Source organism: Hemitrygon akajei, chromosome 17 (genome assembly GCF_048418815.1).
Source record: "Hemitrygon akajei chromosome 17, sHemAka1.3, whole genome shotgun sequence".
In the NCBI taxonomy this organism is placed as follows: Eukaryota; Metazoa; Chordata; class Chondrichthyes; order Myliobatiformes; family Dasyatidae; genus Hemitrygon; species Hemitrygon akajei.
In genome coordinates, this window is record NC_133140.1 from 72504890 (window position 1) to 72531080 (window position 26191).

A 26191-nucleotide genomic window follows, 5' to 3' on the forward strand; every position below is an offset into this window, starting at 1 on the left:
CAGACATACAAGCAGAATTAGGCCTTTTGGCCCATCCAGTCTGTTCCAGCATTCTATCTTGGATTACTTATTATCCCTTGGACCAATTGCCCAACCCTAATCACTACCTCAGCAAAATCATAACTACTTTGACCATTCCACTACAGTGGATTTTTATTTTTGTTTTAATTGTCTTCTTTCCTGTATAATTTTGTAGGATATGTTTGTTTATCTTGCGAATATTGTGCCTTTAATGCTACTGCAAGTAAGTTTTCCATTGCACCTGTGCCCACATGCACCGTGACTTTGAAATACAAATTGCAACAGTTAAACACTGTTAAATCCAAAACATTTATTAGAATATAAATACAAAACTGTAAATTATACTAGGCATTTAAATAGCATACAATTTTTCAAAATATGTTATTGAAACACCATGGTTCAAAGATGAAAAGTAACTAATACAAAGGGACACACTCAACACAGGATTGGAGATTCAAATGACAAAGAGTTTCCAGTAATGTCACTTTTCCCAAGATCAGTGGGTGATGCAGTGAAAGCTGCCTCACTGAACCAGAGGCACAGGCTCGGTCCTGGCCTCTGCTACTGCGCGTGTGGAGTATGCATGTTTCCTTGTGCGTTTCCTCTGGGTTCTCCAGTTTCTTCCCACAACCCAAGGATGTTAACTGGTCTCTGTAAAATCTGGGGAAATTGATGAAAATGTGGGGAGGCTCTCAGTGTTATTTATTTACTTCTTTATTATTTGCAAAGTTTGGCCTCTTTTGCACTTTGGTTGTTTGTCGGTCTTTGTGTAATTATATTTTTTCCTAAAGTGAGACTGCGGTACACATTCACTTTTGTCTTGCCGCTTCTTAATTCTCCCTTTTCTCTCGAGACCCTGGTCCAGGCTGCTTTCAGAGTACTTGTAGCTCTGAAACATCATTACCTTTAATCGCCTTCAGACCTTCACTCACCACAACTCTAAACCAATTCCACAACCTTCAGACTCACATTGAAGGACACAGCACCACGGGTCCTCGGTATTATTTATTTTTTCTATTTGCACAATTTGCCTTCTTTTGCACATTGGTTGCCTGTCAGTTTTTGTCTATCTACAGTTTTCATCAATTCTGTTGCATTTATTTTCCTGTAAATGCCTGCATGGAAAAATAATCTCAAAGTAGTGTGTGATAACACATATGTACTTCAATAATACATACATTTACTTTGATGGGGTTAATGTTGGATTACTGTAGTGTAAATGGGTCGTTGATAGTTAGTGGTAGCTCAGTGGGCTGAAGGGTCTGTTTCTATGACCCATTGCTACTGGAGTACTCTTGTTCCATTAGGTATAGACAATATAATAAGGGTTGTTTATTTTTGGACAGAACATGGGCATTGATGGCAACGTACCCTTGAGAAGGTGGTGGTGAAGTTTGCTGCCTTTGACATGCTCCTCATCTTTTGACACAACCAGCTGAAGCGACTAAGTGGTTTACTGGGCCACTTCACTATCAGCTAGATGTTAATCAACTTGCTGGTGTCTGAGACACATGTGGTGCAGACAGCAGCACACCACGCTTCCTCGCCTAAGGACATGGGTGAAACAGATGGGCCTTATCACCACTTCTGTTAATGGCTTAGTATTCAAACTGATTTAATTAATCAAATCTGGCCACAAATACCCCAATGTCAGTGGCAGGATTGAAATTCATGTACCGGTATATGGATCGATCATACATGAACAATCCAGAGATGCAAGTTAAATTGCAGCATTAACACCCACTGCATTACCTTTCACTGCACAGGGAGAATTTAGTTGCCTCTAAGTTACCGTGGTTGGTTTCACTAATTGCATTGGTATCAATATGTTATATTCTTCCTCTGAAAGTCAGCTGAAGGAATCTTGGAAGAGGGGTCCAATGGATTATCACCATGATTTATTCAATGTTGTCAACTATGAGCATCTAGCAAAGAGTGCATCTATAATTCCAAAGGTACCGCATCAGGCATCCTTACTGAAAGGAAGGGTCTGCAACATTGATAATACTCCATGCTGCCACAGAGACCTGGGCCTCAAGTCTCCATCTTCCCCAGAGCATCTTCACCATCCTGAAATTGTAGTGCTAACACCCACCTCCACCTAGCAGTTCCACCTTGTGAACAACCCCTTCCTTCGCCCTTCCCTCCCTCAATTATTCTTCCCCATCCAACACTGTTAACACTCCAAGACTGCCCAGATCTTGCAGGAACTATAATCTCCAAGGATTGACACAGTGAGGAAAATTAAATGAACATTAAATCAATTATATTTATATTTATTTAATTTGATAAAAAATATTGGGGGAGACTTACTATGGAGGCTAATCCAATGAAGTTGCAGGGCATCTTTTCTCTTTAGAATCGAAATGACACATTAGATATTATATAGCCCATTGAAACACTGCGGATCAGGGGTGGCAAACCTCTTTGACAGCGTACACTCAAGTTGGCGATAATCTCAAAAATTCTCTCACATGCCACAATGGTAATTTTGAGCAGAGATTATCATTCATTACTGAATTAGTATCAATAATTCTGGTCTTATTTTAAATGAAAAGAATGAATCTTGTTGCTTATTTATGTGTATTCATTGCTTTACCATTAATAAAAGTGTAACAGAGACATACAAATAAACAAAGTAGTTTAGAAAACCTGTTCAGCTATTAAATTATTAATCTTTTAATATTAATATTGTATTAATATTAATCTTTTAAGAAGAAAATAGGAAAATAACGTCAATTCTAAATAGTATTGTTAATGTAACTGTTTATTATTCAAATACTGGAAGAATATTAAAGGTGAGATGTGTGTCAAGGGTGCCAAATGCACCCTTGTACACCAGGTCTATGAGGATTTCAAAACGTATCATCCAATGCTGCCTGTTCTCCCAACTGTCCAGCTGGTGCCAAGCCGATGTGGACATTTCCGGGGAAAACATCTCACCGCTCTTAGTTTGTAAAAATTAATTTGTAGTAAAGATAATCATTATGATTTTTATTATATGGGTGGGATTTAAGGAATCAAGGGGTGGCACTGCATAAAGTGCACCAACAAATTGTTTAGCATGCTCCATCTTGGGCACACATGCCGTAGGTTTGCCACCCCTGCTCTTGGGCAACTGCTTACTAAGAAGTCTACATCACCAATTGTCAATGGGAAGCCTAGTGTTTATGGGTAATGGAATTACTGATGGGAGTTGCAGGTACGAGGGAGAGCATCATGTGATGTAATGTTAAACAATGAGTCCAACTTCAGCTGGTGATTGTCCCCCGCACCTGCCCCGCACCTCCACTCATTCTATACCGAGGCACTAATGCCTCAAATTGTGATTCTATTGTGAACAACACACGAATAATTGCTCTATGGAGGAAAATAAACAGTCGACGTTTTGGGACAAGACCCTTCATCAGGTGACTGCAGTAGATCAACATACCAAAGACACGAGATTCTGCAGATGCTGGAAATGTTGAGCAACACACATGAATTGTACTGTGAAACTGTTGGCACCCAACCATCAACAAGGGAGATCATTCAAAGACTTAAACACAATCCCTGTGCGATGAGAAACCTTTGTGAAGATGTTGGCCCTCTAGAAGACCACCTTCAATGGGCTGTTGGCAATTTTGTGCCGTTTTCAAATCAAGGAAACACAAGCAGATATGAAACTCCATTCACCACTTCAATCAGCAATCTGCCTGCTTTTAATTTTCCTTTTTTGCTTGGCTGCATCTCATCCACGTCTGTGTTGTTCCCATCCGCGAGGCATCTTTTTTTCCCTGCTGTGGCTTCACTATCAACTGTCCTTTGGTAACAAACGTTGGACTGGGCATATCAAATAATTACTCTTGTGTAAAAGCCACACTTGTGCGAGAGTGGTAAGAATTGAACTGGTCCCATCCATACAGTGGCTAATATCTGAGTAATTCTAGATGAGAAACCTTTCATCAACCAGTGTCTTTGTAGCCAAATTCCTCCTTGAAATCGCCTCTCTTACTGTTTCCAGAACCTAATTTTACAAGAAAAAGCACATTTTTTGAATTAAATAGGATTAATAATTTCTCAATTGTCCCAATCAGAGATGCTAATTGCAAAAGACTTGGATTCCTGTGGGAGCTTTTATGTCTTTAAGTATGTTACTTCCAGTGAAATACTTTTAAATTGTCCTTAACAAAGGACGGTAGGTAGTCAGTATGTGTCCGGTGTGCTCTCACAGTCAACATACAGAACATAGAAGAGTACAGTATAGGAACAGGCCATTCGGCCCACAATGTTGTGCTGAACCAATTAAAACAAATCAAAAACAGCCAAACACTAATCCCTCCCACCTGCACAATGTCCATATCACTTCATCTTCCTTACATCCATTTGCCTATCAAACATTTCTTAAAGACCTCTAATGTACTTGCCTGTACCACCACACCAGGCAGCGTATTCCAAGTATCCACAACTCTCTGAGTAAACAACTTAACCCTCACGTCCCCTTTGAACCTACCCCCTCTCACCTTCAATGCGTGCCCTCTGGTGTTAGACATTTCAACCCTGGGAAACAGATACTCTCTGACCACACTATCTATGCCTCTCATAGTCTTGTAAACCTCTATCTGATCTCCCCTCAGCCTCCGATGCTCCAGTCATAACATAGTAATCACCAGATAACCCATTTTCCTGATCTATTTATTCAAGGGCCAAATATTGGCTAAGTCCCTGGTGGGAAATATCCTGCTCTTTCCTGAAGTAGTATCATGGGTTAGTGTAACTTTCACCTGAAGGATTAGATAATAAAGATAAAGGTTTATTCAAAAGCAGGCCTACCACTCCCTCTGCACTGGAATGTCAGTCTAAACATTGTGCTTTCTATTTTTTAACACAGTACAACACACTGATTCAACACTACGGATTGAGGTCAGGCATGTTTGTACTTGGATGGGATCTTGCTAGTAAGTTTTTATATTTTTTTAATTGCTTTGCTTAGCCAGTGAACTGATACACATTGAGTGCAAGCCAAAAGACCAAAACATACTGGGGCAGCCAGAATTAGGCCACTTGGCCCATCGAGTCCTCTCCGCCATTTCATCATGGCTGATCCAATTTTCCCTCTCAGCCCCACTCTCCTGCTTTCTTTCCATGTCCCTTCATGCCCCGACTAATCAAGAATCCACCAACCTCTGCCTTAAATGTACCCAATGACATGGCCTCCACAGCTGCCTGTGGCAATGAATTCCACAGATTCACAGCCAACAAAATCTACGTCAAAATAGAAAATTCTGGAAGAAGTAGGCCAGTCAAGCAGCATCTGGGGATTTAAACTGGTGAAGGTTTCAGGTCAGAACTGGGGGAAGAGTGGAGTAGAGCTGAAGGGAGGAGTGAGATGCAAGACAGGTTATGACAGATCAAGAGATCAGGAGTATCAGTACTGAGAAATCACCGATGGTGAACAGTAGCTAAGAGATTGGTGAAAATTCCATCAGAGCGAGGAAAAGAAATTCAGTTTTGCACAAAATATGGGCACATAGAGGATACTGCAGAGAAGAAGGACAGTCTACTGATGTTTGTCTGGCTGTATTTAGTGAACCAAGGAATAGTCATCTGTCAACAGACATGCAAGAACCAAATTTGCCTGAAGGACTCGAGCAGTCAGCGGACCAGTGGTGTAGTGGCATCGACAGCAGACTTTGAGGCATGGTCTGCTGCAGAGAGAGGCCAAAAAGGAATACTTCCTCTGTGAGTCAATGCCAGCCTGGTGTCTGGTACACTGGGTAATGATTGGATTCCATTTTTACAGACATCAGAGAAATCATGCAATATGGTGACAATACCTCCATAGTATTGCAGTGAATGGCTTGAAAAGTTCACAAGACTGATAAGAAAGAACAATTGTGAAAAGTGGAGAGAAAGAAGAAACTAGCTCTGCTGCTGCAGGAACAAATGTATCTATGCAGACAGGACTGATTAATATCATGGGAACTCATTTGTATGTAAGGGTCTATAAATCAGGTGTTTGTAATGGAGGCTTAGACCATTATTTTGCCATCCCAGCATCATTACAACATTACATCAAATACATACATCACCCTACAGCAACAGATGGCTACAAAGGACAAGTAAAAATGTTAGTGAATATTGACCTTTAACAGAAAGGGATACAGAGGGGAGCCACTGGTGCTTCTGTTATGCAAAGCTATGGTTAGTTCCTGTCAGAAGTACTGTGTTCCACACTGGATATCACACTTCAGGAAGAAGAAAGTGGCAGGAGATTCACCGGATTGATACAAGGCATCAAAAGAGCCAAATTAAGAGGGATTGAGAGTGAAAAGTGATCTGTAGCAGGTGTACAAAGAATAATAGAGGGTGCAGTCTAGCTAGAGGAGCCCCTGTCTCACAGCACCGATGACCTGGGTTCAACCCCAGCCTGAGTTGCTGTCTGTGTGGTGTTCGCACACTCTTCCCATAACCGCATGGGATTGCTTGCACGACCTAAAGGTACACGGGTTGGTAGGCTAATTGGTAACTCTGCACTGGCCCTAGGGCATATAAGAATGGAAGAATCTCCAGAGGGGATTTGACAGGAATGTGGGCAGAATGGGACTCACACAGGATGAATGTAATCAGTGTTTGGTGATGAGTACAGACTCACTGGGCCAAAGGGCCTGTTTCCATTCCGATGACTCTGTAAGGTTAAGGTCAAGGGGACATTATCTGAATGTTTACCGGGCCAGGAACAAATCAGATTGTACATTCTCAGAAAAAGATCAGACAGGGCTCCAAACTCCTGAGGACAGCGCAATAGCATAGCAGTTAGCATAACACGATGACAGCGCCAGCTTTAAGATCAGGGTTCAATTCCCACCCCTGCCTTAAGGAGTTTGTAAGCTCTCCCCGTGACCACATGGATTTCCTCTGGGTGCTCCGGGTTTCTCCCACATTGCAAACACGTACAGTTAAGGTTAGTGTTATTGGGTTGTGGACTGGCTACACTGGTGCTGGAACCGCGGCGAAACCTAGAACAATATTTGTTCATTTTATTTGATGCAAACACTGCATTTCGCTGGATGTTTCGATGTACGTGTGACAAGCTCATCTTGAACCTTTAGCTCGGGCTGCTTTTCGTCAGGTGCCGCTTTACCTTCTGTACAAAGTAAGTGATGATGGCCGCCAGAACAAAGTCCTGGGTCCCCAGATCCACGACGGAGAAGAGCAGAGCGTCGAAAAGCAGCAGCACCAACTCGTGGCCGTAATAGAGGGCACTGCTGAAGAGCATCCGCTCATCTGAAAACAAAAAACAGTGAGAAATCGTTGAATGGCAAAGCTTCACAACATGCGGTGCCTCTCTCTGGGAGCGCTAACCGCTGAAAAAGTACTATATAAAAACTGAAAAAACAAAGGCTGACATGACGGCGAGGTGGGTGAGGCACAACCTCCAGCAGAACTCGGACTGCTTCCTCACACACAGGGCAGTGCGTCCCCTTATCCTCTAGCATAGACTACGATGGCAAATGATGTTGGCCAATGTCAACGTCAGGCAAAGAAATGCCAAAACCAACTCATCCAAAGCACCAAAGGTATCACGAGGTAGAGTCCTGTGCAAAGGTTTTAGACACACATATATATAGCTAGGGTGCTTAGGACTTTTGCACAGTCCTGTACCTGCCGATCTGGAGCAGACAGCGCGTTTGTAAATCAGGCAGGAGCAAAGGGTGTTGGGAATGACGAGGGTGGAGCGCCGCGGGAGGGGTGTGCGACAGGTGACAGAGAAGGAGTACCGGGGGCAGGGATGGTGCCGGTGCAGACACACCCAGCCCTGAGACACCAGCAAGGTCGTTTAATTCCAAACAGCTGGCATATTGATTATTACAGAACGTCTCTCTGGTGCATCCTGCTCCTCCCACCTCTCACTTCCCCTTTTCCCACCCATGCATGAATCCCTCTCCCTGCCTCCTTCCCACTCTCAGTCCACAACAGAGACCCATATCAGAATCAGGTTTATCATCATGTCATGAAATTTTTTTTGTGGCAGCAGTACAGTGCAATTCTTAAAATTACTACAGTACTGTGATAAAGTCTTGGGCACCCTAGCTACATATATGTGCCTCAGATTTTGGGACAATAGCTCAGGAACATTAACAAACAAAATTGGTACCAAACCACGAGAACAGACAATCAAAAATTCAAGTTTTAGCTTTTAAGGAGTGCTTTAAAGGAAGAGAAGACATGAATGATAAAGAATAGCAAATAACGTTTGCAAGATGTTCTGGCTCTCCTATCTAACCTTGCCTTTAAGTGCAGTTACACATCAGCAACAAGAAAGCTCCCACTGCTTTACAGTGAATCTCATATTATTCCATTGAGTCACCGAGTTGTACAGCAAAGAAACAACTCATCCCTGCCAAACTTTTAGCCCAGCTTTACTAATTCCATTTTATCCACATAAGGACCATTTGCCGCTATGCTTTGCTTACTAAAATGCAGATACACAGTAACTGTTTCTGACTCAACCACCTCCTCTAGCAGCACATTCCAGAGATCAACCTTTGTCAATGTGACACACTTCAAAGTTTTAAGTAAATTTTATTATCAAAGTACATATATGTCACCATATACAACCCTGAGGTTCATTTTCTTGTGGGCACACTCAGCATATCTATAGAATCGTAACTATAACAGGATCAATGAATGATCAGAGTGCAGAAGACCACAAACTGTGCAAAAGCAAATATAAATAAATAGCAATGAATAACGAGAACATGAGATAAAGAGTCCTTGAAAGTCAGATCATTGGCTGTAGGAATGCCCTTTTATTCAAGAGCCTGATATTTGAGGGGTAGTAACTGTTCTCGAACATGATGGTGCAAGTCCTGAGACACATGTACCTTCTATCTGAAGGCAGCAGTGAGAAGAGAGAATGGGCTGGGTGGTGGGGATCTCTGATGATGGACCCTATGACAGCATTCCATGTAGAAGTGCTCAGAGATTGGGAAGGCTTTACTATGATGTACTGGGCTGAATCCACTACCTACAGGATTTTCCATTCAAGGGTATTGGTGTTTCCATATTAGGCTAAGGTGTAGCCAGTCAATATACTCTCCAGTACACAGCTACAGACTTAACTGCTTTCCTTTTAAAACTCCGACCACTCCGATGCCATCTTGCTTTTGATACATCCACCATGGCAAGAAGATTTTGACTACTTACCCTGCCTGGCCTCTCATAATTGTATATAATCCAATCAGTTACTTCATGTAAAGGTGGATTTATGAATGAATGTTTATCTTTCCTGCACTCACCTTCAAGGAATCTTCATCACATGTTCTCGATATTTATTGCTTATTTATTTACTATTATTATTACCATAGCATTGGAGAGGGATGGGAACAGACAAGTTAAGGAAATGTTTAATTGGAGTAAGGGGAAATTGGAGACTATCAGGCAGGAACTTGGAAGCATAAATTGGAAACAGATGTTTTCAGGAAAGCGTACGGAAAGAGTGTGCAAACGTTCAGGGGATATTTGCGTGGGGTTCTCAGTAGTTACGTTCTGTAGAGACATGGAAAGGATGGTAGGGTACAAGATCTGTGATGTACAAAACCTGTTGTAAGTCTAGTCAAGAAGAAGAGCTTATGAAAGGTTCAAAAAACTAAGTAATGATAGGAATCTAGAAGATTATAACACTAGCAGGAAGGAGCTTAAGAATGAAATTAGGAGAGCTAGGAGGGACCATGAGAGGGCATTCTACAAGTGTGTGAAGAGCAAGAGGATAAGATGTGAGAGAATAGGAGCAATCAAGTGTGACAGTGGAAAAGTGTGTATGGAACCGCAGGAAATAGCAAAGGTACTTAATGAATACTTTGCTTCAGTATTCACTACAGAAAAGGATCTTGGCAATTGTAGGGATGACTTGCAGTGGACTGAAAAGCTTGAGAATGTAGGTAGTAAGGAAGAGGATGTGCTGAAGCTTTTGGAAAGCATCAAGTTGGATAAGTCACTGGGGCCAGATGATATGTACCCCAGGCTATTGTGGGAAGTGAGGGAGGAGATTGCTGAGCCTCTGGCGATGATCTTTGCATGATCAACAAGGACGGGAGAGGTTCCGGAGGACTGGAGGATTGCGGATGTTGTTCCCTCATTCAAGAAAGGGAGTAGGGATAACCCAGGAAGTTAAAAACCAGTGAGTCTTACCTCAGTGGTTGGTAAGTTGATGGAGAAGATCCTGAGAGACAGGATTTATGAACATTTGGAGAGGCATAATATGATTAGGAAAAGTCAGCATGGCTTTGTCAAAGGCAGGTCATCCCTTATGAGCCTGATTTAATTTTTGAGGATGTGACTAAACACATTGATGAAGGTAGAGCAGTAGATGTAGTGTATATGGACTTCAGCAAGGCATTTGATAAGATAAATCATGCAAGGCTTATTGAGAAAGTATGGAGGCATGGGATCCAAGGGGACCTTGCTTTGTGGATCCAGAATTTATTCTTGAGATTTATTGAGTATGCTCGCAAGAAAATGAATCTCAGGGTTGTATATGGTGACGTATATGTAGTTTGATAATAAATTTACTTTGAACTTTGAAAATAATATTTCAGAAAATGATCTCATGGAAAAGGTATATGCTTTTAGAAAGAAGAAAGTAAACCTTAACTTCATAGAGCCCATGGGATTTATGGTACAAACACATTAAACTCAAGCCACAGTTTACATTTACACTCAGTGGCCACTTTATTAGGTACATCTGCTCATTAATGCAAATATCTAATCAGCCAATTATGTGACAGCAACTCAATGCATGAAAGCATGCAGACATGGTCAAGAGGTTCCGTTGTAGTTCAAACTACAAAATCAGGAAGAAATGTGATCTAAGTGATTTTGACAGCGGAATGATTGTTGGTGCCAGACAGGGTGGTTTGAGAATCTCAGAAACTGCTGATCCCCTGGGATTTTCATGCAGGACAAACTCTAGAGCTTGCAGAGAATGGTGTGGAAAACACAAAACATCCAATAAGCGCCAGTTCTGTGGGTGAAAACACATTTTTAATAAGAGAGGTCAGAGGTGAATGGCCTCACAGGTTCAACCTGATAGGAAGGCAGCAGTCACTCAAGTAACCACATTACAACAGTGGTGTGCAGAGAAGTTTCTTTGAACGCACAACGTATCGAACCTTGAACTGAATGGGCTGGAGCAGCAGAACATACATTTAGTGGTACTTGATGAGGTACAAGAGGTACCTACTAAAAGGTCACTGAGTGTATATCATATTAAAAAATTGCCAAATATCCAGTTTATTAGGAACATTAACAAGCGGAAATGAACCCTCAATGACATATATAACCTCTGAGCAGGTGATTAAGTGTTTGCTCCAATGGGCAGGTTGTGAAATAGGAGGGAGAGGTGGAGAGATTACTGAGGGAAAAAAAAGGGGGGGTGAGGCTATGGAGGGATTTGAAAATGAGCAGGTAAATTTTCAAAGTGTTGCTGCCCAATTAGAAGTCGATGTAGGTTAGCACACAAGAGGTGAGTGGAGAACAAGACTTAGTATGGATTGAAGCACGGAATCTGGACCGCTCCAGTTCCTTACCAAGCTGGTAAGTCAAAGAGAACACAGCACAGAAAAGGGCCCTTCATTTCACATATCCAGAGAACCAAGGTGATCACCTAAGCTAGACCCAATTGTCTGTGTTTAGCCCATATCCCTTTAAACCCTTCCTAGGCACGTACCTGTCCAAATGTCTCCCAATACCAGAATACCAACCAGTTTCAGACAGACTAAAATGCGTCATCTTGACGATCCTGGCTCTCTGCAAGGAGTGTGCCACCCATTTGTGCACTCTACTGCCAGTTTAGGTTCACTGGTCCATCTTGGGCTCCTTGGGATGGTAACCGATTCACAGTGATGGGAAAATAACCAGAGCCTTACAGGACCCAAAAGGTGGGCTGAGCAGGTATCCCAGCGTCCACTTGCTGCCATTCTGAAAGCTCACCCCTCTGCTCGAGCAAAGGGCTTCCATTTTCTGCCTAATCTCATATCACTGCTCCACTTTCCTAGGCCAAAAAAATTGGCATCAACTGAAATATTTAAATTTGGAAAAAAATTAAATTGTATACTGTTATGATCCCAGCCCCCTCCTTCCTGAGAATCGCAAGATCGCTATTAATTCGGGTCTTGGACCCAGGAAATGAGAGAGAATCCTCAGAAAGACAACGCAACGGATTTGACCATTGTTTCTTGGAGACACCTTTGTGGATTGCAACCCTATGCTACGTGCCAGCTATCAGGGCTACGTGTACACCCTCGGGCCATGTGGGGTGGGGATTGAATCACCCCACCTTGATTGACATCTACAACCCTGCAAAGTCAAGATAAAAGAGGGGCTGCAGGGGGCAGTCCCCTAGCGACGCACCAGAAGGAGACACCATCGCTCATCGCTCCCGTGATAACGGGAAGCTATTCGGAAGCCACGTGTGGTCCATTTCCCCCAGCCCGGGGAACGGGTGGCTGATAACACAGAAAAGGACTTCGAACTGACAACGGGGAACCCACGTTCCCGATTCAACGGCTTGCGTCCAAAAAGACTGGCAAGTTTCTTTTCTCACCAAAAATCTCTCTCTCTCTCCAACAAGTGAAACCCAGCGGTCCCCAAACGGCTAAAGCCTGCATGAGCTCGAGAGGCTTTTATATTTCCATCGGACAATATTTTTACCCCTAGACAAAGCAATAGAGCTACTTCTTATTGATGATTATTACTATACCCGCGCTTTAGATTGAGTATTGACGACGTATATTATCTGAATGTTTGTATTAACCTTACTTTTGTGCCCCTTTATAAATAAAAATGTTTAAAAATAGTACCCTCAGACTTCAACGGACCTCTCTATCTTTGCTGGTAAGTGACCCAGTTACGGGGTTCGTAACAATACTTCATACTTTATAAAATTAAGGTTTGAATCTCGAAGTTTTCATTATGCCACACTGTTCCCAGTTAAGAAAGAGCGGTGCCCTTGATGAAATACAGTAGAGTTTGAAGGTATTTGAAAGGTAGATGATTCATGGCTGCTTGTAGTCAGGGACGTCAAGAACCTCTGGAATTTCCAGTTACAGACATAGAACCATTAAAAATATTTAAGATTAAGCAGAACAGAGTTCTGTAGTACAGGGGATTATAGGGATCAGGCAGGTGATTGAGATTGAGGTTAGATCAGCCGTCTATTCTATTGAACGGCAAAGCAGTCTCAAGGAGTGGAATGATTAAGCCCTACTCCTTCTCTTGTATAGATCTTATGGCCGCTACCCATATAGGGACTCGGCAGCATAGTGGTTAGCACAATGCTTTACGGTACAACCAACCAGCGTTCAGTTCCCACCACTGCCTGTAAGGAGTTTGTACGTTCTCCCTGTGACTGCGTGGGTTTCCTCTGGGTGCTCCTGGTTTCCTTCCACAGTCTAAAGACGTACCGATGGGTAGGTTAATCGGTCATTGTAAATTGTCCTGTGATTAGGCCACAGTGGGTTGCTGAGCTGAGCAGCTTGAAGAGCTGTAGGGCCTATTCTGTGCTGTATCGCAATAAAATAAAAATATCTCCAGAATAGTGAGCTACACTGACTTTCTAATGCCTCCTGGGAGTGAGGTGGAGGGATGGGATAGAAGGGAGTTATCGCCTGGGAAGAGGGAAGAACTTGCCACTGAACATTTCCTGCCTCTGGATAATGGGCTGATTGAGGTGAGGTGAGAGGTGAAGGCAGGATACATACTGGCTATCCTAGTGTGGGACAGTAGTAATGGACCAGATTCTGCACACCAACATTTGGCATCTGTTCACAGCTGGGGAGGTCAAGTGATGCTGGACATCACGAGGCACAAGTCACGAAAAATCTGTGGAGCCTGTGAGGTAAATGAGGTATCAATAGAGGATGTTACCAAACCTGGGTTTTTGCAAGTGCTGAGAAAGACAAGGAGAGGACAGAAGATATGGAGACATCGGAGAAGAGGTCAAAGAACATTCAGCACAGAGCTGATGAAGGTCAGGAGATGATAAAAGCACGGGTTCTTGCTGGTACAGTTATACTGAAATCTACACCCAGCTCTAAATTGGAGAGGCATTTATTTTACACTCTACAAAAAATGCAAAGCTGCATACATGGGCGTATTCATTTCATTCCATTCCAGAAAAATCAACAGTGAATTCAGCACAATTCTTTACAATATACTCGTCAACATTTCACACTATGAGGGAAAACTCTTCATGGTTAACTACATCTCAATTTTTTGGCAGGGTCACTGGTTCAGGGAGGAAATCCAATGGCCTTGGAGCATGTTAAACTTGTACAACTGCTCTCAGAACTTCTTTAGCCAAACTCAAAACAATGCCTTCACCAAAGCCAATAAAAATACCACAATGAGGTTGCGCAAATGGAACAGATTCTGCACATCAATTCTGTTGTCTGCTTGCAACTGGGAATGTTTGCTGATGCAGAACATCGTGGGGTAAAGGCTGAAAAGTTGAGGAAGCAATGGGGCAAGATGGGTTTATTCAAATGCTAAGATGAGGGCAGGTAAAAGAAAACAGTATAATGGGAAGTTGGATAAATAACAGGATATATACAGTCGGCCCTCCTTATCCGCGGGGGATTGGTTCCGAGACCCCCGCGGTTACCAAAAATCGCAGATGCTCAAGTCCCTGATTTAACCTGAATCAGTGAAGTGGTCTTTAGGACCCAGCGGAACCCCGGACTTTATTTAACATGGTCAGAGCGGTGGGCATTAGGACCCGGCGTAGCTCTGAATCCGCGGTGTTTCTGTTCATGAAAATAATCACGATCGCAATTGAAAATAAGGTGGAAGTAATAAAGCGATCGGAAAGAGATGAAACGCCATCAGTCATTGGAAAAGCGTTAGGCTACAGTCGGTCAACGATCGGAACAATTTTAATAGAGCATGTGAAAGGTCCTGCCCCAATGAAAGCTTCAATTATTACAAAGCAACGCAGTGGTTTAATTATTGCGTTTTGGGTTTCTGATCCTCCACATCAAGCCACATGGTGGAGAGCGCACTCAATAGCAATCTGTCACTAGATCGAACTCAGGAACTTCCCGAGCCCGGCGCTGAAACATATGTTCTTAAGTGTTTTATATGCATAGAAAGGTAAAATATATACGCTATACAAATGCAAACGTTTGGCTAACTGACGCTAAATAATACCGGATGTACCTGTTCCGACTTACTTAGTAAGAGAACTTCCGATTTTTTTCGATCCCGATCCACGATAACTCACGCACATCCTCCCGTATATTTTAAATCATCTCTAGATTACTTATAACAGCTAATACAATGTAAATGCTATGTAAAATAGTTGTTAGTTGTTACTGCATTGTTTGGGGAATAATGACAAGAAAAAAAGTCTGTACATGCTCGAACAACAAGTACTGGAAGAGCATTTCCGGGTTTTCGTGATTCGCGGTTGGTTGAATTCGCACATGCGGAATTCGTGGATAAGGAGAGCCATCTGTACATAAATACAAGAGATTTCGCAGATGCTATTAATCCAGAGTAACACATACAAAATGCTGGAGGAACTCAGCAGGTCAGGCAGCATCCATGACCTGGAGGGGAGTAAACAGTCGACCTGTCGGGCTGACACCCTTCTTCAGGAATAGAAAGGAAGAGGGAAGGAGCCAGAATAACAAGGTTGGAGATGTCCAGCTATGTGAACGATGTAAAGCTATAAGGATATGCCAGGACCACCAGACTCAAAAACAGTTATTTCCCCAAACAGTAAGGCGGATCAACATCTCATATAACCATATAACAATTACAGCACGGAAACAGGTCATCTCGGCCCTTCCAGTCCATGCCAAACGCTTACTCTCACCTAAGTCCCACTGACCTACACTCAGCCCATAACCCTCCATTCCTTTCCTGTCCATATACCTATCCAATTTTACTTCAAATGACAATACTGAACCTGCCTCTACCACCTACTAATACACATATCCACAGCCCCAGCCACCACTACTTTATCACTTCCTGTCAGTCACCTTATGCAGTGGTCCCCAACCACTGTGCGAGGAAACGATATGATTTGGCGATACGAAACGATCTGAGTCAGCTGCACCTTTCCTCATTCCCTCTCATGCCCACTATTGAACTTGAACACATGCGAGGTCATCAGTCACCTACACGCAGTGATACCCTTGAGCCAGGGATCACTGGTTGGCTTCGGGCAAGTGCCGTTGCTACTGGCCTGGAGCGCGGACAGATGGGCGCCGCCTCTAAACCTGTTTAGCACACCGAATATTCGTGGGAAACCCGGTGCTAAATTATTTGCAGACAACCTAATTCGGGCTCAGGGTTTCATAAGTAGCAGAGCAGCTACCTTGCTGTGATCTACTGAAAGTCATCCCTCAAGCTAAACTTTTGTTGGCCGATAGATTCTACCTACCTATGGGGGTGGGGGGGGGGGGGTGCACGCCCTGTCGCACTTCTCACTCGGTCGGTCGCTCTCTCCGGACTGCAACTGCCATGGCTTCTGGCCCTTACCTTGTCCTCTCACTGGTGTAGAGGCCAATTCAGTTGTGTCATTTAAGGTAAAATTGGATAGGTATATGGACAGGAAAGGAGTGGAGGGTTATGGGCTGAGTGTAGGTCAGTGGGACTAGGTGAGATTAAGAGTTCGGCACGGACTAGGAGGGCCGGAATGGCCTGTTTCCGTGCTGTGATTATTATATGGTTATATATGGTGTGTTGCAATGATTTTATTTGTTCACTCAAGGAAAATATGTACTGTGTGTTTAATATCCAAACATTACTTAAAATGTTATGATGCTATTGACTTATAAGTGAGTTAAAATTGACTTATCACTATATTCATGCGAGGAAAATATGCGTGGTGTGTTTAATATTAAATTCGTTAGATAAACCCTTTTAGAAATGAAATTGAGTGTATTAGCTACTTATAAGTGACTTATAGTTGACTTAACACCTATATTCCGGTCGTGATTAACACAACCCCCCACCCCCGGCAAGAATATTGGCAATATTAAACCAGTCCATGGTGCATAAAAGGTTGGTGACCCCTGACCTTATGTACAGGCACTCCTGTGCCTAATGTCACTTTATGGACATACAATCAATGTATGTATAAAGGCTATCTTGTGTAATAATATTGATGTTTTTTCATTGTTGTGATATTTATCTTATTGTGGGTTTTTCGTGCGGCATCAGATCCAGAGTAACAACAATTTTGTTCTCCCTTACACTAATGTACTGGAAATGACATTAAGCAATCTTGAATGTCTTGAATATGGTGTTGGGCTCCAAGATATTGCCAAACCTGTAGTTCTTACCATTATAAAAGAAACTTCTGTCATCTGATCGCTGGAACTCAAAGTCCAAGATGCGTTCCAGAAAGAGCTTTTCCTTCACAACGTAGTCCATGTCTTTGTAAGCCTGTGTAGAGAGCAGTACACCACATCACACAGGAAATGGACGAAGAGCTGATGCTACCTGGCAAACAGGTGCATGGTTAGCCAGGCATTAGATTAGCTGTATGTGTCACATGTACATTGAAACATCGAAATATGCAGTGACATTTGTCACTTGTGTCAATGAGCAAGACAGTCTGACGACTGTGCTGGGGGCCATTCCTTAAATGTTCCCATGCTTCTGGAGCCAACATAGCCTGCTCAGAACTTGCTAACCCTAACCGTACATCTTTGGAAACTGGAGCAGATGGAAGAAACAGTTACATGGAGAATGTGCAAATTCTTTAGTGACAGTGGTGGGAATTGGACCTTAATCAGTGATCACTGATGCTCTGAAGCACTAACCACTAAGCTACTGTGCTAAATTCTCACCTCTGAATGTGCATTCTGAGTTCCTTCCTCTCCAGCAAACCTAACTTGGAAATTCCAGGCTGACTTGGCAGTGGGTGTTTCCAGGCTGACTTGGCAGTGGGTGTGCTGCACTGTCAGGGGGGCCATCTTTCAAAGGATCTGTCAAACCAGGGCTCCTTCTGAACTCTCAAGTGGAGGAAGGGTATATAATGGAGATTATATACCCATTTCACTGTCAGAAAAACAACACTCAATCAACTACACAGAAAAACACAGAAGATCAAATTTCTTTCTCTGGGATCTGTTGCTGTGTTTTCTACATTTAACAGTGGACACCTCACCCGCTGTAAAGAACTGGGGTCATTAAGAGATTATGAAATATACTTAAGGAACAGGAGTCTTTTTCTTTTTATTTAGTTCCAAATATTCCTAATACTAAAATATGTCAAAGCTAGAATCTCCTATAGCAGTTCAAACCTAACAAGAAAGTCCCGTGTCCTGTGGGAAACCTCGTAACAGTGATGAGGTAAATAACCAACTGATTGGTTTATGGCTGAGGAAAGATTGGACCCAGTCAACAGGAAGACGTGGCTCTTTTCAAGAAACTGCAAGGAAGTCCTTTCATTCTGCTTTACAGACAAGTAAATCTTTGTTTCTCTTCCTGTAAAATCACATCCGCACAGGAGGATAGACTAGATCATGTTTTGGAGGGAGGCTTGTAGCTAATTGACCCATGCAATAAAAGCATTGTTTGCAAACTCAAAACAATTATCAAAGGCTTGGATTTCAGCGTGAATGTTTTGAAAGGCGTGGAATTTCAACCTCACTGGCTCCTTACCAAGCTGGTAAGTCATAGAGTAACACAACATCGAGACAGGCCATTGGGCCTAAGTCATCTATGATGACTAAGAAGCCTACCTAAGCGAGTCATGTTACGTTAATTTATATTAAATAATTTTTAAAAAACAGTACCCAACTCCTTCTTGCTGTAACCCCTAGCTTTTTTATTATCATTTCTTATACAGTTATATTTTGACTATAAACAGTTCTAGACCTGTCCTTTCACATAGAAGGGAGAACAATAAAGTGGATCAATGTAGCACTGAGTAAAATGAACAGCATAACACTTGGAAAGAATTGATAAGGTGCTCCATAATTAAGAACAAGACATAGATATCTTTAAGAAGTACGTGGCCAGCTAAATGGATAACTAGAGTTTAGAGAGATATGGGAAATGGTATCCGCTTGAACATACACCTTGGTTGGCATGGATGCGTATGTGCCAAAGAGCCTTTTCCCATGAGTCCATGACATAGAAGTACTTTAGTCATGAGTAATGGGGTGTTATGTCAACCTAGGCATATTTTGTGAATCTGGCCGTTCATTTAGAATAAAGTCAATTGCATGTAACATCTTGGTCCCCAAATTCTCATAAGTGTGACTGAGACAACAGAAAACACACAAGACCTTGTTGCTGCTCATCACAATTAATACCAGATGACATCTTGCAAAAATCACAAAGTGCTGAAGTATATTCTGAGGCTAAGAAGGGGGATGATAGCACTGCCTTCACCCAAGTCCTAGCAATAACTTCAAACAACTGGGAGACAGGATGCAGAGAAGACAAGGAGTTCAGGGAAAGCAATAACTTAAAACTGACAGTGGACATAGACACAAACATAATGTTAATAAGATGCTATTTAAAAGAACAGCAGTTCCAGCCAACAAGATTGACTGGAAGCAAATGTATAGTACAGTCTGTTTCCTACAAGCACCATTCCCACTGAAAAGTAAGTGCAGCCAACTTAATGGCCTGAGAAGCAGAGACAGTGAGAGAATAAGAGAGTGAGTGAGAAAGTGAATGAGTGAGAGTGAATGGAGAGTGTTAGGGAGGAGTGAGGGAGTTGGAAGAGAGGAAGCGAATGGGAGAGCATGGAAGTGGGAAAGTGGGGGAGTAGGAGTGTCTACTTGTGTGTGCGTATTTTGTCTGGCCTTATATATTTATCTATGTGCTGCGTACTTGTGCACACGTACCCACCCTCCCAGAAACAGTCTATGCACAATTTGCATTGTACTTGCACACATACACACACATGTACTGTTCCTGTGTGTACACATGATGTGCACAACTCTGTCTGTGTGCATATGTCCAGATTCAGGAAAAGTTATTACCCCTCAACCACCAGGCTCTTGAACCACAGGGGATCACTTTATTCAACTTCACTTGTCCCATCACTCAACTGTTCCCACAACCTACGGACTCCCTTTCAAAAGCTCTTCATCTTATGTTCTCAATATTTATCCATATTCATGTATTATTATTGTTTTGTATTTGCACTGTTTGTTGCCTTTTGCATATTGGTTCTTTGTCTGTCTTGTTGTGTGCACTTTTTCATTGATTCTATGGTGCTTCTTGGTATTTATTCTGAATGCCCACAAGGAAATGAATTGCACAGTAGTATATGGTGAAGATATATGTACTTCGATAATAAATTTACTTTGAACTCTGAGTGTCTCAGCTGAACTGCTCCCATCATAAACAAATGCCAGCTGTTAAAAGCAAGCTACAATTTTTTGCTTTCAAAACTCAACAGCCAGTTTTATCAGGGTCATAGTTGCTGTCATGCAAAATATTAAAAACACATTCCCAATCAATCATCTTACCACTGGTCTCTCCGCTGCAAGTATGTTTCTCTCCCACTGTTTATTGTGGCTATGAAAACAGGACAAAGACAGGCTGGGAGTAACAGTTCAGAACTGGAGAAAGGCCAGCATTACTGGGATAAGATATGAACCGCAGCAGAGACTGGAAACAGCTACTTGAAAGCAAATCAGTGCCAGAGCAGTGGAAGACCTTTCAAAAGGGATATGGCGAAGATTCGGAACAAAACCGTATTAATTACATGAAAAGGCTCCCTATCCTCCACTCTCAGCAATGCTGAGGAACATGAAATGAAGGATAAGACGAAAGAGAGAAGGTTAAATGCGATTATAGAGAACTCAACATCACAAACCAGCCTGAAGCAGTCTAGGAGGTACGGGGATGAAAGTATAAAAGAAATCTAGAATAGCCAGACTGGTTCAAGTTGACAGGAAGGTGACAATAACTCATATAACCACAGCTTGCAACAGTGGTGTGCAGAAAGGCATCTCTGAATGCACAACATGTCAAATTTTGCAGTGGATGGGCTGCAGCAGCAGAAGATCATGGAAATATATTCAGCACCCGCTTCACTAGGCACGGGAGTGTTTATTCAATGCTAGCCTTGTTGGTCAGAGCATGGAAATATATTTTATTGCATTCAGGGGAATTCAGGGAGGTTTTAAAATTTACCCCGTAGGCATCTGTTGCAGTTGTGATAGCTGACAACGGGAAAGAGAGGCAATGAGTTATCTCCGACTGGAGACCCGTGGCTGGCGGTGTACTGCTGGGTCTGTTGTTGTTTGCCATCTATATCAATGATCTGGATGATAATGTGATAATTGGATCAGCAAATTTGTAGATGACACCAAGATTGGGGATGTAGTGTACTGCAAGGGAGACTTTCATAGTCTGCAGCAGAATGGGGGCCAGCTGAAAAAATGGGCTGAAGAATAGCAGATGACAAGTGTGAGGTGTTGCACTTGGGGAGGCCAACCCAGTGTACAGCTTCCACGGTAAGCAGCAGGACACTGAGTGCGGTGGAACAGAGGGATAATTCCTTGAAAGCGGCATCACAGGTAGGTAGGGTCATTGGCCTTTATTGGTGCCCTGACAGTGGGTTTCTGTAGAAGTTTCACACAATTCACCCAGAAATACCAATTAACCTCTAAAAATCATTTTTAACACTGGCAACCCCACTACAAAATTCACTATTTAGCAACATCACGCAACAAGCAAAGTAGGATGTGCCAGCTCACGTGTTCCAGGAAGGATGAAAGGAACTTGTTCATTGTGAAGTATGCCTTCAGGTTCTGCTGCAGAGTGGGGGAGTCCAGAGGCCTGGCATGACTCCTTCTTGCCACCTTTAAGGATAAACAACATGGATGAAGAAGCGATCAAAGGGTTCCACTTCCAAGATCAAGTTCGGCCATATGTTTAGTCTCTGTCGTTGTATAACAAAGTCCAATGCACAAATTTAAAAAAAAGTTTGCCCAGAACCCTAACCCAGTCAATTGCATTAAACTGTATAATCACATCTCCTCCAAGAGGACCACAACGTCCTCTTAGGGTTTGGAGGCTTGTGTGCCTCAATGACCCAGAGAGTTATGTTGGCTGGATTTATGCTTTGCCTCTTGGTAGGGTCATCCACGTCAAACAGGTGAAAGGGTAGAGGCCAGACTAAGAATGGTCCACCGGCCCTCTAGATTTGGGGGTTCAGCTCAGGGCTAGCAAGCCCCACTGGAAAAACAAAACTGTTATGGGAACAGCAATGAAGAATCCTTCTATATCTGAGTGGCCAAGGACAGACAGGGATGGAGGACCTTCATTGCTGCCCTAACTGCAAGTGGTGTAATGGGCAGTAAGCAATAATCACACCTGCAGAACGTCACAACTGAAGATTCAAGGTAGTTTGTCATTCTTCAGTGCACGAATGTAAAGGAGAACAGAATGATTGTTACTTAGCATCTAATGCAGCAGAAAAGTACTATACAAACTCAATAAATATGAACAAAAAATCAATCCTATAAAACACAACGTGCAGGTAACTGTTGCGTGTGGTCCTGTATACGTAAGATTAGCTTACGTGGGAGGTAGTTGGGAGGAGGAATGTGGGTGCTCTATGTTGGCTCCAGAGTGGAATGAATTCCAAAGGCAGAGTAGAAAGCTTTAACACAACAATCACCGTGTATGACTGGGAATAATTTATTTGCTGCATGGAAATTAAGCATAAGAAGAAAATGGAATTTAGATAAACGAAAAAATGCTGGAAAAACTCAGCAGGTCAGCTGCATCTGAGGGTACAGAAATGTTGCATCCTGGTCCCAAAGGAATGATGTTTTGTTTCACTGAATACATATGTTTGGTTGAAAGACATTAAACTTGAACTTGAACCATTGATTTTCTGCCAAAACCATACACTCCAAACTAAATCTGTGATTACCTAGACACCAAATGATTAGTCAGAATTCAAAGTTCAACTATAATAGCATCCAAAACCTTGTTTATCTTTGCATAACTGAACATTCTTCCCCCATTTCTAAGATGCTTTTCAATCCCTCAGTTCTCCTCCAAAGTTCCTTTAACACCTTGAGCTGTAAAAATTTATCCTGCTGTCATGACCTAGACTAACGGTTTTGTTAGCACATCCATGTCAACTACCAAGACTGCAAGAAGCTGTCATAAATCCTGCTTTTGTTGTGTCTCCGGCTCCCAATGTCATCACTCTGCTTCAAATCATAAGTACAAGAGAAATTCCAGATGCTGGAAATCCAGAGCAACACACACAAAACGCTGAAGGAACTCAGCATGTCAGGCAGCATCCATAAACAGTCCTGATGAAACGTCTCAGTCTGCAGCTGTATTCCTCTCTGTGGATACTGCCTGACCTGCTGAGTTCCTCCAGCATTTTCTGTGTGCCACTTTGCTTCAAAGAAGGTGTATTCGGCAAGAACAAGGAGGAGATTTTAGAGGCTTGGATAATAGGGAAGGTTTGTTGGTGCATCCAAATGGAGAAGAAGAGGGGAACATGGAAGAGATGAGGGTAGGGGTAGAATTCTAGCACCTACAGTGTAAACAGCTAAACAAATGGAGGCTGACTACACATAGAACTAAAAAGTCTCCCCAAAATATCAACAACTTCCTCAGCAAGACTGGAGGCTAATAGTTCATTTTTTTAAAATGAAGCAATCTTTCCAATAAAATGATAACAAGTCAATAGAAAAGAAAAACAAGTACCTCATTCAATGGTGATAGTATCCTGTCATATTGTTGTCTGACCTTGCTAGAAATTAGGACTTCAAAAGTCTGGATCTCCATGTTGGGCTCAAGGCCTCTCATTGCACAAAGATTATCCTGTTAGAAAAAGGGAAAGATTAAAGAACGTCAGTAAGCTAATTCAGAGCCGTCATCATCCTGATTTCCATCTGCTGTTGTCCCTTCCCTCACTACCTCATTGTTTCCATCACTTTTACTCCTTGTTTGTGTTCACTGGCATCTCTGATAAGTGTAGATCTTCCTATTTCAGACCCTGGGACATCCAGTTACCCTTTATACAGCAAACGGAGAAAACTTTGGCTGAAAAGAGCAAATATCTAGAAAAAGCTAGTCCAAATTTTGACCCTTGAGTACAAAAAAAAATTGTTCATACACAAATGAGTCAAGGTGTTCATTTTCCTCCATCCTATTTGCCGAACACTCCTGAACCCAACTGCCACCAGGTGCGGGAGGAACTCAGACAACTTGTGTGCGTTGCTCAGGATTCCCAGCATCTGCAGAATCTCTTGTGTCTTCACTTAACCACCTCCAGGTTAAGAGATCTGCCCCATTTGCCAAGGAAATACCTGCATATCATAGTTACAGGACAAAGACTTTTCCTTATAGGACCAAAATGAGGAGAAATTTCTTTCGTCACAAGTATCGTGCGTCAGGCATTCTGACACAGTGGGAAGTTGATCATAGAATCGTAGAGAGATGTAGCACTGAACCAGGCAAGGAGTCCATGGCAAATATGCCATTTCTCTAATCCTACATTAACCTCATTCTCCCGACCCTCTACCATGAATTTACACGCTCGAAGTAATTTTCTATAACCAAATAAACTTCTGGCCCACATGCCCCTGGGGTATGGCCGGAAACCAGAGTACCTGGGGAAAAAACACAAGCAGTCTACACAGATCAGGCTTGGACCCGAGTCTCTGCACTGTGAGGCAGCAGCTTAACTAGCTGAGCCACTCTGCTGCTGTTCAGTTGTCTGCCTCCACTTTGTCTGGGTGGAGAGGCTTGTGAGATCCTGAGATCCCAACAGCAATGCCACCTGGAGCTTAACTCCTGGTAGGGTCGCCCATGGGTGAGGTTCCAGACAAAGAGCGATCCAACGCTGGAGCTGGCGGAAGACGATGACGCGTGACAACAGCAGTGAAGGTGGAGGAGGGCTGCAGCAATGAAAGGTCTCCAATTGTCCTGCATGTCATACCACTGGACCCTGACCCTGATCTGTCAAAGACCACGTGGTGGTTCCTTGTGCTACAGCCTCTCTACGTTAAACAAAGTCAAGAGCAGGCATTTTCCATTAAGGAAATAACCTCTTAGGAGAGCATCATATTCAACAAGTGATCGCACAGTTACTGTTCAGTTATCACAAATATTCAAATGTGGGATTCGTAGATTACTGAACTAAATCAATCAGGGGATAAGGTTAGTTCATGGGAAAATGGACATCAGTCAAAGGAGAAGTTAAAGTATTACTGAATGAAAGGTCACATGACATAATCCTCTTCCAATTTTATTGGTTCTTGGGTGGGTGCAAATTATATTTGCTTTCAAGATAAAACTAGCCCAAACTGATAAAATGAATCAGCTGATTACCTCTTCTTTCTTAAGATTGAGATACATTGTCTCCATATTAATGTCAGCTTGACCGTGCACTGATCGTCCATGGATGTAGAAACCGTAACACTTATGCAGCAAGACCAAAACCGATACCTGTGAGCAATGTAAAAGAACTATAAATACTTTGTCGACAGGCAAAAAAAGAAAAAGGTGCTGTTATTTCTATTTTACAGTGAAACTTGGGGGAAAAAAGGGTCACCAGCTTTTGTGAGGACTATTGCAGTGAGTTAAGGAAGTTTCGACAGGAAAAGAAGATGGCTGGATATTGGAACATCTATTCTCACATTGCTACGGCTACATGATCCAAAGCCTGTGTATCTTCATTCTGGGTCCCCTGTGAGTCCCTTGTACAGGTGGCTTTAGGCATGTACAATGCTTTTCAATGGTGCACATGCACACTGCACAATGGTGCAATTTTTCTTTACATCGGTGCACTCATTACCCACACTGACTGCAGGCCGCCTATACTGAGGCAGGCTTTCAAAGGTTCAAAGGTCCAATTTAATGTCAGAGAAATGTATACAATATACATCCTGAAATGCTTTTTCTTCGCAAACATCCATGAAAACAGAAGTCCCCCAAAGCATGAACGACAGTTAAACATGAGAACCCCAAAGCCCCCCCCCCAGTTCCCCCCTCCTGTGCGTAAGTGGTAGCAAGGCAACAATCCCCTCCAGCAAAAAAAAGCGCACCCACTACCGAGCACAAGCGTGAGCTAAGCGATAGCAAAGACACAGACCTTGCAGTTACCCCACAGACTATTGCATTTCATCCAGCATTCGACAAACCACAGGTTGTCTCTCTCTCCCTAATAATA

General features: G+C 42.7%; 1 protein-coding gene across 2 annotated transcripts in view; it reads right to left on the minus strand.

The window, feature by feature from the left end:
* Positions 1-316: 316 nt before the first annotated feature.
* The window catches only part of LOC140740831 (meckelin-like), a 182096-nt gene continuing 156221 nt past the window's right edge, over positions 317-26191 (minus strand). For both annotated transcript variants that reach the window (XM_073070373.1, XM_073070372.1), the window contains exons 23-28: positions 25351-25467; positions 23722-23838; positions 21744-21848; positions 17355-17457; positions 7145-7287; positions 317-4027 (exon numbers count right to left, since the gene is read on the minus strand). In XM_073070373.1, coding sequence (XP_072926474.1) covers positions 3947-4027; positions 7145-7287; positions 17355-17457; positions 21744-21848; positions 23722-23838; positions 25351-25467 — 666 coding nt within the window. In that variant the 3' untranslated portion in view covers positions 317-3946. The remainder of the gene's footprint in view (positions 4028-7144; positions 7288-17354; positions 17458-21743; positions 21849-23721; positions 23839-25350; positions 25468-26191) is intronic.